Source organism: Gorilla gorilla, chromosome 4 (assembly GCF_029281585.2).
Source record: "Gorilla gorilla gorilla isolate KB3781 chromosome 4, NHGRI_mGorGor1-v2.1_pri, whole genome shotgun sequence".
NCBI lineage: Eukaryota > Metazoa > Chordata > Mammalia > Primates > Hominidae > Gorilla > Gorilla gorilla.
In genome coordinates, this window is record NC_073228.2 from 31,575,462 (window position 1) to 31,588,458 (window position 12,997).

Consider the following 12,997-nt stretch of genomic DNA (forward strand, 5'->3'; position numbering starts at 1 on the left):
GAGCTCAAACAATCCTCCACCTCAACCTCCCAGAGTGCTGGGATTACAGGCATGAGGCACCATGCCCGGACTTAAAGTGTTTTAAACAACAAGTAGAACATGACCCAGGACAAACAAAACACATCAGTAGCCTTACTTTAGTGTGCAGGCTGTGGATTTGTGACTGATGGCTCGAGCCACCATGTTAGCTAAGACCATTGGTGTTGTTTCCTCTTTGGTCTCCTGCCTCTAGCCTCGCTCACTTCCATGCACTTTGCTCACAGTCACCAGAGCATCTCCCCAATACCATAGTCACACCCATTCATTCCACTACTTGACACTTCCCTTACCACTGCCCATCCCAAGCTACCCACAAAATGAAGTCCAGACAATGCAGGCAGGCTGCCAGGCTTGCCATTCTCTGACCCCAGGCTCCCTCCCTCCCCACCTGTGCGCTCCACTGGCAAACACCCAGCTCCTTTGTTAACTCCCCGGAGGCCTGCCCCAGTCACCTGTATTTACCCTGCTGTCGTGTCTTTTCTATGTCTGTCTGCTCCACTAGACTGTGATGGTCCTTGACAAAGTGACCACATCTTATTCATCTGTGCATATGTGGGGCACCTGCCACTTAGAAGGTGGCTGGCAAATATTTTTGAAACAAATTTAAAATGTACAAATGATGACTGTTGGTCAAGTAAGGTAGAACTGTCATAAGAATGTTTATTTCCCACCTCATTTATTCCTAATTAAGACCTGAGAATCCTTTTGATAAAGACAATTCTTTTCCCTTTTTGGTCTCCATTCCCCGTGCTCTGAGAGCCAGGACAAGCGGGCCCTTTGTCCCAGCTGGTCTTCTTACGGGTCGGTCTCTGGAGTTTCTGGGGCTTCCTTTATCCTCTTTCTCTTGAGTTTTGGTTTTTGAGAAAGCTCCCTTAAAGAATCTGAAAAAGAGAAGGTCAGAGACAGTCCCAATGACATCACAAATAGTAAGAATCTCAGTCTGTAATACATGAGGGGTGTTGTAGGGGCAGAGAGGAAGAATAGCAAAATCGTATCTTACTTCCCACCTATATCACTTAGTTTTTTCTCACAGAAACCCAGTAGAGAGATGGCATTGTCCCCAATTTACAGATGAGGACTGTCACCCAGGTCCAGGGTAAAGCAATGACCTGCCCAAAGTCTTACAGCAAGTTAGGGGAAGAGTCAGGGCAAGACCCAAGTTTCCTTGACCTCTGGCTCCAACCTCTGATTCTTCCTTACTCCTCTCCTAGGCCTCATGACCCAATTCCCAGTACTGTTTGCAAACCCCATTGCCAAGTTTTAATTAAGAACTGACTTCATGGCCAGGCACAGTGGCCCACGCCTGTAATCCCAGCACTTTGGGAAGCTGAGGCGGATGAATCAGTTGAGGTCAGGAGTTTGAGACCAGCCTGGCCAACATGGTGAAACCCCATCTCTACTAAAAATACAAAAAATAGCCAGGTGTGGTGGCACATGCCTGTAATCTGAACTACTCAGGAGGCTGAGGCAGGAGAATCACTTGAACCGGGGAGGCTGAGTTTGCACTTCAGCCTGGGCCGCAGAGTGAGACTCTGTCTCAAAAAAATAAAAATAAAAAATAAAATAACTTACTTTATTAACATAGTGCCAAAGAAATACCACATAGGTTATTTTCATTGCAAGGACAGACTCGGTGACTAATCTTAGCCCATTCCCGGTGGGTCCATGAGATATTCTGTGCTTTGTCAGGTAATAATGGGAAGAGCATAATCTCATCTCTTATGTAGCCTCTAGCCAAAAACATGTTTAATTTGAACCCATGAAGACTTTCGAGTCCTGTTTATAGAGGAACAAGCTAAAAGATGTCAAAAGGAAGCAACAGGGGATAAATCAGGAAGGAGAACATTCTGCTGAATAATAGCCTCATCTTTTCAACAGGCCAGGAATGTAAAAAAAAAAAAAAAAAGGCCAGGTGCGTGGCTCACACCTGTAATCCCAGCACTTTGGGAGGCTGAGGCAGCTGGATTGTGTGAGCTCAGGAGCTCAAGACCAGCTTGGGCAACACCGTGAAACTCTGTCTTTACTAAAAGTACAAAAATTAGCCAGGCGTGGTGATGGGCATCTGTAATCCCAGCTACTGGGGATGCTGAGGCAAGAGAATCGCTTGAACCCAGGAGGCAGAGGTTGCAGTGAGCTGAGATAGCGCCACTGCACTCCAGCCTGGGTGACAGAGCGAGACTCCGTCTGGAAAAAATAAATAAAATAAAATAAATAAATAATAAAATAAAATAAAACAAAAACCTTTCTATAATGAGCACGCCTGGGGAAGAGGGGGACTAAAAAGAGAAGAGAAAGTGGAGAAGGAGAAGAAAAGACAGAAAGGAAAATGCGGGATGAACACAAGATGGAAAGGAGGGAAGGGGAGCTTGTCAGGCTGGGGGCAGAGGCTCCTGGCTGCTTGAGTCTACCCTTGGGAAACACCCAGACACCATTCACAAACTCCTGGGTCCAGGCATCACCCCAACACCAAATGGGCATTACCTTTCTTGACATGGTCCTGGGATCTTGGCTGCCCAGGCAGGGGGCTCCCTTGACCTGGGGTCTGCATCTTGGACAGCCGCTCCTTCACGCCGCTGATGTTGCTGTGCAGCCCCCACGCATGGCAGAGCTTGGGCAGACTGTCTTCCCGGTCGGCCAGCAAGGACCTCTCCGGCGCATTCGAGGCGCAGAATGTCACCTGCCACGGAGCCTCCGTGTTAAGGAGAGTGTTGAGAAGACGGGGACCTGAACTTTAGAGTCCCAGCCCCGCATTTGTTGAGAAATGCTAAGGTCTGCCTGCCCGTCACACTTGCCTAACCAAAACGATGGTGTAGGAATCACAGATGTGGGAGAGAAAAGACTGTGGGGACATGGAGGCAAGCTGCCAATGGTGTCTTCCTGCGTTGTCCTTTATTTTGAGATCATGTCTTCCATCTCTTTTTGGAACTGCAGTGTCTTATTGTTTTTTTGCAATGAAATGATATGTGTTTTAAAGATCTAACTTAGCAAAAATTAAATTGGGAGCCTTACTCGTTTAGCTGAGGCAGGAGAATCCCTAGAACCCTGAAGGCGGAGGTTGCAGTGAGCCAAGATCATGCCACTGCACTCCAGCCTGGGCAACAGAGCGAAACTCTGTCTTAAAAAAAAAAAAAAAAAAAAATTGGGAGCGTTTGTAAGCTTTGAGTCTGTTTAAAAAAAATAAAAATTTTAAAAATGAAATAAATTGAGAGCCTGAATTTTGAAATTAAAATTCAAAGACTGTATATATATAAATTTTTCGGCCTGGTGCGGTGGCTCATGCCTGTAGTCCTAGCACTTTGGGAGGTCGAGGAGGGCAGATCACTTGAGGTCAGGAGTTCAAGACCAGCCTGGCCAACAAGGTAAAACCCCATCTCTACTAAAAATATAAAAGTTAGCTGGGCATGGTGGTGCATGCCTGTAATCCCAGCTACTCAGGAGGCTGAGGCAGGAGAATCGCTTGAACCTGGAGGTGGAGGTTGTGGTGAGCCAAGATCTCACCATTGCACTCCAGCCTAGGGGACAAGAGCAAAACTCTGTCTCGAAAAAAAATTAAAAAAAAATTCAGGCCAATGAAATCCAGAAATCTAGAAATCAGTAAAGTGGCAGCTCCTCTTATTCAGAAGAGAAATCATTGAAATTCTCCAATCGTTACATGTTCAGAGGAAGAAACAGATGCAGAGAGGGAGAGGACTTGGTTAGGGCTGCACGGCGAGAGTGCAGGAGTGCACAGTTAGAGCACGGCTCTCATCCCAGCCAGATGGAGGCTGAACCCTGCCTCTTCCTTCCTACTTGCTATAAAGACTGCGACAAATTACCTTACTTCCCTGTATTTGGGATCTTCATTTACACACTGCAGACAATAATCCTAATTACCACTTAGGGTTACTTTTGAATATTACTTGAAGGAATATAAAGTACCTGGCACATAGACTGCTTTTACATCTGCTTTATCTATGATTATTACTCCAGACCAGTGGTTCTCAAAGTGTGCTCTGCAAACCCCCAGGAGTCCCTGTAATATTTTGACCTCATGGAGCCCCTGAAACCAATGGATTCTAATGAAACCTAGTATGAAAATTTCACTGATACAAATCTGAAAAGGCTACATATTGTATGATCCCGACGATATGACATTCCGAGACAGCAAAACTAAGAGACAGTGAACCTAAGATCAGTGGTTGCCAGGGGAGTGGGGGCAGGAAGGCAGGGACAAATAGATGGAGCACAGGGGGGTTTTAGGACCATGGCACTCTTCCATATCATACTGTAATGGTAGATACATGTCATCATACCTTTGGCAAAACCTATAGCCCATACAACATGAAGAGTGGTAGGCTGGGCGCGATGGCTCACTCCTGTAATCCCAATGCTTTGGGAGGCTGAGGCGGGCAGATCACCTAAGGTCAGGAGTTCGAGACCAGCCTGGCCAACATAGTGAAACCTCGTTTCTACTAAAAATACAAAAATTAGGCACAGTGGTGTGCACCTGTAATCCCAGCTACCTGGGAGGCTGTGGCAGGAGAATCACTTGAACCCAGGAGGCGGAGGTTGCAGTGAGCCAAGATCGCGCCACGACACTCCAGCTTGGATGACAGAGCGAGACTCCATATCAAAAAAAAAAAAAGACTAGCTGAAACAAGGAAGGGGTGAAAGCACCTCTCCCTAAGACACACCTACCAATGCTATGTCAGTTTACCATTGCCATAGCAATACTTGGAAGTTGTGACCCCTTCCCATGGCAACAACCCAGAAGTACCACCCTTTTTCTGGTAAATTCCAAATAACCACCCCATAATTTGCAAGTAATTAAAAGTGGGGATAAATATGAGCTCAGAGCTGCCCCTGTGCTGCTACTCTGGGCACACTGCCCATAGGGTAGCCCTGCTCCACAAGGAGGAGTTCCTCTGCTGCTACTCTACACGGCCGCTTCCATAAACTTGCTGTGTAATACCACCAGCTCACCCTTAAATTCTTTTCTGGGCAAAACCAAGAACTTTCCCGGGCTTGCCCGTGCATCAAATATATATGGAGAACTTGATGCTGAGCCTCGGCCTCTTCAGCCCACTCTGCCCAGGGCAGGGGTAAAGGCCAAGCAGCAGAGTCTTGCCCTGGCAGTGAGCCCTGGGAAGGACCAGAGGGGCTCTGGGTGTGTCAGTCCCAGGCCTCCCCGCAAGTCTAAGGACACATCAACCAACCCTCAGCTGTGCTCGGGCGGAATGTCTTGCGCCTCACCAGGAACTTGGCCGGCTGGCTGCTCTTGGTGTACTTGTAAAGTCGGCGAAGCTGCTTTGCTTCCAGCTCCGAGAAGAGGGAGACGAACCGCCAGAGCATCCTGCAAAGGGGGAGACCCTAGGCTGGGGAGGCGGAGCACAGCGCTTCCTCCCTCCAGCATTTGTCTCAGAGTCAGGACCCACCCAGGGGAATATGGGCCACATGCCCCTTTAGGGTTTGGGGTTGGGGGAATGGAGGGGTGGGGATTTGCCCAAACTTGAATATCCTATCCTGGTATTGAGCGCCTGCATGCAGTTGTTCAGTCAGAGACAAGGTGCAATCAGGGCTGCCCTGAGTGACTAGGAGCTCTCTCCATCCCCTCAGGCTCTTGACTCCTCCACATAAAGATGAAGGACTGGGGGACTGACTAAGGTGTCCCCTTGAACGAAGAGGGGGTTGCCCAGGAGTAGGTATGGGGAGCAGAGCAAAGAGACTGCCCTACTTTCTCCAGTGTTTGATTTCCCAGGCTTGGCAGTAATGCTGCAGAAAGGTGTTGATGTGGTCCCCTAGGACCACAAGGCTCTGCTTCATGTGCTTCAGCTTCTTCTTCTGGGGAAGGTCCCTGGGCAGGTGCAACTTTCGCAGGAACTTCTTCAGCGGTCTTAGGTATTCTTTACACTGAGGAGGCAACAGGTGAGGTGAGGGGCCGTGGGAGAAAAGAAGAGGCAGATGGGCAGTCCCAGGTATCCAGCAGACCGGTCTGGCCGCAGCCCTGAGTGGCCCAGTGCTGCGTGTTTCGGGAGGTGGCTCTGGTGCACCTCTCACCAAAAGTCCTTACCAAGAGTAAGACAAGTGGGGCAATGCGCTGTGGGTCTGAGGCCTGCCATTTCCTGACTCAGGCCTCCTGACCAATGGGGAAAAGGGGACAGGGTTCCAGGCTGGCTCTTTACTCACAGTTTTGAAGGTGTCCTGATCCAGGCCCTTGGCATGGCACATGAGCGAGTCTCTAGCAGGGCTGGCGCTGGAGCTTGTCTCCAGGCATGACACATTTGTCACCTAGGAGGAGGCAGGGCGTACTAAGCCGGGGGATTGGACTGTTACTCCTGGGGGCAGTGCTGGCAGGGACTGACCCAAATGGCAGCCAAAGCCCTTCTCCATTGCCTTCAGACCTTCTTGACCCAGCATGGATGTGAGTGAGCCTTGGGCAAAGAAACCCATCTCTGAAAATCTCTGCTTAGAAAACCTAGAATATTCCACCTCTTTCTTTTATAATAATCACAGCATATTCTACTAGGTAACTTTGCAAAGCACTTGGTAAACATTAGCTCATTTTATCCTCCCACAAATTCTGTCAGGTTAGATGTTGTTATAGGACCAACAGGTTTATATGCCTGCTGGACACTCACAGTCCAACATATAGAGACAGCAAAAGTGGCAGCAGACCAGTGTGGGCAATATAGTGAGACCTGGTCTCTACAAAAAAATACAAAAAATTAGCTGGGCATGGCGGCGTGCACCTGTGGTCCCAGCTACCCAGGAAGCCAAGGTGGGAGGATTGCTAGTGTCCAGGAGTTGAAGGTTGCAGTGAGCCGAGATCATGTCACTGTGAGAAAGAGTTTATTGATTGCTGGGTGCTCAGTGAGGAGATGGAAGGAGATCCTCAAATCTATCTTCCCAAGGAGTTCTGGACTGGGGTTTTTAAGGAGATCATGGAGGGGGAGGGATTGAAAAAACTGGGGCCATTGATTGGTCAGGGTCGGGGGATGAAATTATGAGGATGTGGAAACTGTATTCTTCGGTGAATCAGGTTTTTGAAGGGTTCTTTAGACCAACTGCCATCTGTAGTTTGAGTGGTATGTAGGATCTGAGATAATATTTTAAAGAGAAAACTTAATGCTTCATAATGTTCGAGCTGTTATCTACAGAGCAGTTAAGGGAGTATACTTGTAACAGGGTCTACGGAATTCCCTTTTTTTTTTTGATTCACTCTATCACCCAGGCTGGAGTGCAGTGGTGTGATCTCGGCTCACTGCAACCTTGGCCTCCTGGGTTCAAGCAATTCTCCTGCCTCAGCCTCCCGAGTAGCTGGGATTACAGGCGTGCATCACAACGCCTGGCTAATTTTGTATTTTTAGTAGAGACCATGTTGGCCAGTCTGGTCTCAAACTCCTGACCTCAAGTGATCCACCCACCTCGGCTCCCAAAATGCTGAGATTACAGGCATGAGCCACCGCACCCAGGGTCTACGGAATTCTAAGGAAACAGGCACCAAAGAACTCCAAGGAAGTGGGTCAGAGAGCAGGCTGACCTCATGATTCATGCTGAATGAGCTGCAAGCTCAGTTAATTTTCATTTTTCCCCTCTTTTTTTCTGATTAATTTTATAAAGTTTCTAGGGGTGGTTTCAATATCATTAACCCTAGTTACAGATGAGAACAATGAGGCATCAAAAGATTTAAGCAGCTCCTTGGGGGAATGAACAGGGATTCATTTACTCACTCACTTGGCAAATGTTTACTGACTGCATCAGACTGGGCCCATTTCTTTGCATCCCTAGCCTCTAGCATCGTCATGTGATATGGTTTGAATGTGTGTCCCCTCTAAATCTCATGTTGAAACGTGATCCCCAATGTTGGAGGCGGGGTCTGATGGGAGGTGTTTGGGTCATGGGGGTGGATCCTTCATGAATGGGCTTGGTGCCCTCCCTGCCCCAATTAAGTGAGTTCTCACTCTGTCAGTTCATGTGAGAGCTGGTTGGTAACAGGAGCCTGACACGCCCTCCTCTCTGTCTTGCTTGCTCTCTCACCATGTGACAAGCTTGCTCCCCCTTCATCTTCTGTCATGCTTGTAAGCTTCCTGAGGCCCTCACCAGAAGCAGATGCTTCGGGTACAGCCTGCAGGACTGTGAGCCAAATAAACCTCTTTTCTTTATAAATTGCCTAGCCTCAAGTATTCCTTTATAGGAATGCAAAATGGACCAATAAACCATGCATCTAATGACTATTCAGAAAAAGTGGATGATGGTGATGATGAGAAAGAACCTTTGACCACAAAAGTGGGGCAAAGAAAGCTGAAAATTAGGCCAGGCCCAGTGGCTCACGCCTGTAATCCCAACATTTTAGGAGGCTGAAGTGGGTGGATTGCTTGAGCCCAGAAGTTCAAGACCAGCCTGGCCAGCATGGCAAAACCCAATTTCTACCAAAAATACAAAAAAATCAGCTAAGTGTGGTGGCATGTGCCTGTAATCCCATCTACTTGGGAGGCTGGGGCAGGAGAATTGCTGGAACCCAGGAGGTGGAGGTTGCAGTGAGCCAAGACTGAGCCACTGCACTCCAGCCTGGGTGACAGAGCAAAACTGGGCACAGTGGCTCACACCTGTAATCCCAGCATTTTGGGAGGCCGAGATGGGTGGATCACCTGAAGTCAGGAGTTCAAGACCAGCCTGGCCAACATGGCGAAACCCCCTCTCTACCAAAAATACAAAAATTAGCCAGGTGTGGTAGTGCATACCTGTAATCCCATCTACTCAGGAGGCTGAGGCAGAATAAATTGCTCCAACCCAGGGGGCAGAGGTTGCAGTGGGCCAAGATCATGCCACTGCAGTCCAGCCTAGGTGACAGAGTGAGACTCTGTCTCAAAAAAAAAAAAAAAAGAACAAAGAAAAAAAGAAAGCTGAAAATGAGTGGCAACAAAGTGACTGTGAAATAACATTACAAGTCAGAACTGGATTTGCCCCTCACCTTTCAAAAGCTTCTCAGAAAAGTATGAATTCTAGTCTGCGTTCGGGGAGAACAAGGAAGATCCTGTCCAGACCACTCTGAAGGGAAAGGCCAGGGGGAGGGAGGTGCATGGACAGGAGATGGGACACAGGCTCCTCCAGGTCCTAGAGACAGGACTCTGGCTGATCAACTCCTCCAACACAGCACACACACCACACAACCACACACAGACCATGTGTATACATACACATACTCTCAAGTCTTCATAACCAACAATGAGAGGCGACCTCTTCCCCATCATCTCGCCAGGAACACAGGTCATGCCTAAACTTCTGAGTGAATGAAAGTTATTGTGCTTTAGGCCTCTTGCTATCTCAGGTACCCTACCATTGTTCTCTTCTTGCCTGAATTTCATGTTCTCTACTTTCCAAAACCAGCGCCTCCGGGACCCTCCTTCCCTCCCTCCCTCACACCCCACTTCACCTTCTCTAGTGGCTTGTCCCCTTCACCCCCTTGCCCATCTGAGGCCTCCATCTCAGCAGGTGTGCCCGTAGGCTCCAGGGTGGCACTCCCCACGTCCCCTCTGGCTTCTGACCCACTGCTTCTGTGACCTAGCCGTCTCAGGGAGTGGGCGGTTTGGCTCCAGAACTCGGAGCAAAGCCACGGCAACTGCCAACACAGAACCCAGCCCCCCACCCCGCTCCCAGTTCCTCATTCTTAGGGGTGGCTGCAGCTGGCTCCTCCAGCTGGGATCTGGACTAGGGAACGGAGCAAGATGTGCGGGGTCGAGCGAAGACTTTGGCAGAGCGCACAGCAGGCCGGGAGAGGCTGGCGCCCCTTCTCCCAAGAATACTGTCAGATGCTGATTCTGACACCACCTGGTAAGGCTTTTGAACTCATTTTCCTGCACGTGTGCCATTCCTGCCTGCTGGGTTACGCCGTGGTGGGGGCTCCCCGAGAGGAAAGCACAGTTTGTAAAATTCTTTTCTGATTTGGGACAGAGGTCTAGGGAGCGCTGAAAGGGAGAAGGGACACAGTGAGCCAGCACTGCCCCTGCGGCCTCCAGGAAGTTGTTAATAATAAGCCCTCCGTGCTGCGTGATGGGTGCTGGGTACTGGGTGGGATGTGTTTTGGGGGTGTATAAAGATCCCCGCCAGTGCCTACCGGCTCTGTAACCCTCCCCGCGCGCGGCCTTCCCTGGGGCAGGTACCGCAGCGGTCCCGCTTCACACAGGAGGGGCTGAGACGCGGGCAAGTCCCGTCGCCGGCCTCGTGTGCGCAGCCACCAGGCGGGGAGCCGGGTGTCGGCGAAAGTCCCGCCACCCCGGCTCTTCCTACCCGCGAGCCCTCCAGGGACCCGAGGCCGAGGGCGGAAACGCGGTGGGCAGAGTCCAGGTGTAGCCTGAGTTGGCCGGGCAGAGCCGGGAGGTACTCAGGAGGCCCCGGGACCCTCGCCCCTGGCGCGGCAGCAGCGCCCCCTCGCGTCCCTGGGCGGCACATGGCGGGGTCCCGGCGACGAGAGACCGTTGCCCCCGCAGTTTCCTCACTCGAGCCACCTTTTCTTCCCTGAAACTAGGAATTCCTTCTCCCGGACCTTCCTTCGTGTCCTCTGGGCCCGGGCCCAGTTGTCCCCACTCAGTGCGGCCCTGTTCTTCGCCTGCCTTCGCGACAGTGCGGTGGGACCGCCGTCGGCCCGGGCCTCGCCTGCCACCCAGCGGCCACCTCGGGCACAGGAGAGGGGCATAGCGGCTTCAAGTAGGGGTAGCCCGGCGGCCCGGAGCTTTGGAGGAGCACCCTTTGAGTCCAGAAACTTTTTAACTTGTCCTCTATGCCAGCATGTTCAGCAAACGTCTTGTTGTTATTGTTGTCGTTGTTGTTGTAAGGGGAGGAATAAACCTTCCACTTATCCGCCTCCAAGATGGAAGGTCTGTTTTCTGATCATTAATTCTAAATTATTTTGCGAGTATTAAGAAGGATAATTATATTGGCAAGAGCAAGGGGAAAGGAACCTTTACATACGTTCCTACTGGCAGTGAGATTGGTAAACAATGTATTTTAAGGTGTTTAAATGTGCATGCTCTGTGACTCACCAATTCTACTTAAAGGAGGAATTAGTCCTAAGGAGAGAAGATGATGAGGACTGTTACAATAGTGACAATTTGGAAACAATTGCAGTGTCACTAATAGAATACATAAATCATGGTATATTCATAAAAACATGAAATATGTCACTATATATCTATTGACATGGAAAACAGGAACTAAAAGGTATGATTCCATTTTTGTACATATATATTTATATATGCATAGAAAAAAGTCTTGAAGGATACACTTCAAAATATCAAAGGTAATTTTTCACTTTCTTCACATATTATCTGTATTTTTAAAAATAACAAATATGCTTTACTTTTACAGTCAGGAAAGAGGTTTTTTTGTTTGTTTGTTTGTTTGTTTGTTTGTTTTTGAGACGGAGTTTTGCTCTTATTGCCCAGGCTGGAGCAATGGCGTGATCTCGGCTCACTGCAACTTCCGCCTCCCGGGTTCAAGCCATTCTCCTGCCTCAGCCTCCCGAGTAGCTGGGATTACAGGCTTGTGCCACCGCGTCTGGCTAATTTTGTATTTTTAGTAAAGACGGGGTTTCTCCATGTTGGTCACGCTGGTGTCTAACTCCTGACTTCAGGTGATCTGCTTGCCTCAGCCTCCCAAAGTGCTAGGATTACAGGCGTGAGCCACCGCGTCCGGCCAGGAAAGAGTCTTTTTAAAAAATCTACTCATAAGGACTAAATAACATCATTAAAAACATTATATAATGCTAAGTTTTAAAACAACATAATTCTGCCGGGTGCGGTGGCTCACGCCTATAATCGCAGCAGTTTGAGAGGCCGAGGTGGGTGGGTCACCTGAGATCAGGAGTTTGAGACCAGCCTGGCCAACATGGCAAAACCCTCTACTAAAACCCTCTACTATTTTTAGTCTCTACTAAAAATACAAAATAAAATAAAGTAAAACAAAATAAATAAAACAAAACAAATAAAATAAAATAAACAAAATAAATAAAATAAAAATAAAAATACTAAAAATACAAAAATTAGCCAGGCGCGGTGGTGCATGCCTGTAATTCCAGCTACTCAGGAGGCTGAGGCAGGAGAATCGCTTGAACTCGGGAGGCAGAGGTTGCAGTGAGCCAAGACCATGCCCCTGCACTCCAGCCAGAGCAACAGAGCAAGACTCCGACTCAAATAATAATAATAATAATAATAATAATAATAATAATAATATTTTTTAACCTTGAGTTGCAGGTTTGTTATATAGATAAACCTGTGTCATGGGGGTTTGTTGCACAGAATTTTTTTTTTTTTTTTGAGATGGTGTCTCGCTGTGTCACCCAGGCTGGAATGCAGTGGCGCCATCTCTGCTCACTGCAAGCTCCGCCTCCCGGGTTCACGCCATTCTCCTGCCTCAGCCTCCCGAGTAGCTGGGACTACAGGCCCCTGCCACCACGCCCGGCTAATTTTTTTGTACTTCTAGTAGAGACGGGGTTTCACTGTATTAGCCAGGATGGCCCCATCTCCTGACCTCGTGATCCGCCTCAGCCTCCCAAAGTGCTGGGATTACAGGCGTGAGCCACCGCGCCCGGCCTGTTGCACAGATTATTTTGTTACCCAGGTATTAAGCCTAGTATCCATTAGTTATTTTTCCTGATCCTCTCACTTCTCCCACCCTCCACTCTCTGGTAGGCCTCAGTGTGTGTTGTTCCCCTCTACGTGTTCATGTGTTCTCATCATTTAGCTCCTACTTATAAGTGAGAACATGCGGTATTTGGTTTTCTGTTCCTATGTTAGTCTTCTAAGGATAATGGCCTTCAGCTCCATCAATGTTCCTGCAAGGGACATGATCTCGTTCTTTTTTATGTATTCCATGATGGATACTACCACATTTTCTTTATTCAGTCTACCATTGATGGGCATTTAGGTTGATTCCACGTCTTTGCTATTGTGAATAGTGCTGTAATAAACATACGAGTGCATGT

General features: G+C 48.7%; 2 protein-coding genes across 6 annotated transcripts in view; one reads left to right on the forward strand and one right to left on the reverse strand.

The window, feature by feature from the left end:
* Positions 1-674: 674 nt before the first annotated feature.
* On the reverse strand, positions 675-10,796 carry CHCT1 (CHD1 helical C-terminal domain containing 1). Of its 5 annotated transcripts, none has more exons than XM_055386689.2 (6): positions 10,562-10,796; positions 6,205-6,306; positions 5,753-5,928; positions 5,272-5,371; positions 2,521-2,716; positions 675-920 (listed from the first exon to the last, which is right to left on the reverse strand). In XM_055386689.2, exons 1-6 carry the CDS (start codon positions 10,709-10,711, stop codon positions 835-837), a joined length of 810 nt encoding a protein of 269 aa, XP_055242664.1. In that variant the 5' UTR covers positions 10,712-10,796; the 3' UTR covers positions 675-834. The 5 variants fall into 5 exon arrangements, with proteins under 5 accessions (XP_055242664.1, XP_055242665.1, XP_055242663.1 ...); XM_055386690.1 differs by having other exon boundaries at positions 10,524-10,634; XM_055386688.1 differs by lacking the exon at positions 10,562-10,796 and adding an exon at positions 10,306-10,482.
* Positions 9,676-12,997, forward strand: part of USP32 (ubiquitin specific peptidase 32) — a 243,622-nt gene continuing 240,300 nt past the window's right edge. Inside the window, exon 1 of the mRNA XM_055386674.2 lies at positions 9,676-9,849. Within this exon, the coding sequence (XP_055242649.1) occupies positions 9,744-9,849 (106 nt within the window). The 5' untranslated portion in view covers positions 9,676-9,743. The remainder of the gene's footprint in view (positions 9,850-12,997) is intronic.

Excerpts from the sequence above, each read along its gene's own strand:
- CHCT1 (XM_031010973.2), bottom strand. The coding sequence starts at position 9,502 with ATGGAGGCCTCAGATGGGCAAGGGGGTGAAGGGGACAAGCCACTAGAG. Across the intron at positions 6,307-9,451 it reads GGGACAAGCCACTAGAGAAG|GTGACAAATGTGTCATGCCT; the intron begins GTGAAGTGGGGT and ends GCCTCCTCCTAG. Across the intron at positions 5,929-6,204 it reads ATCAGGACACCTTCAAAACT|TGTAAAGAATACCTAAGACC; the intron begins GTGAGTAAAGAG and ends TTGCCTCCTCAG.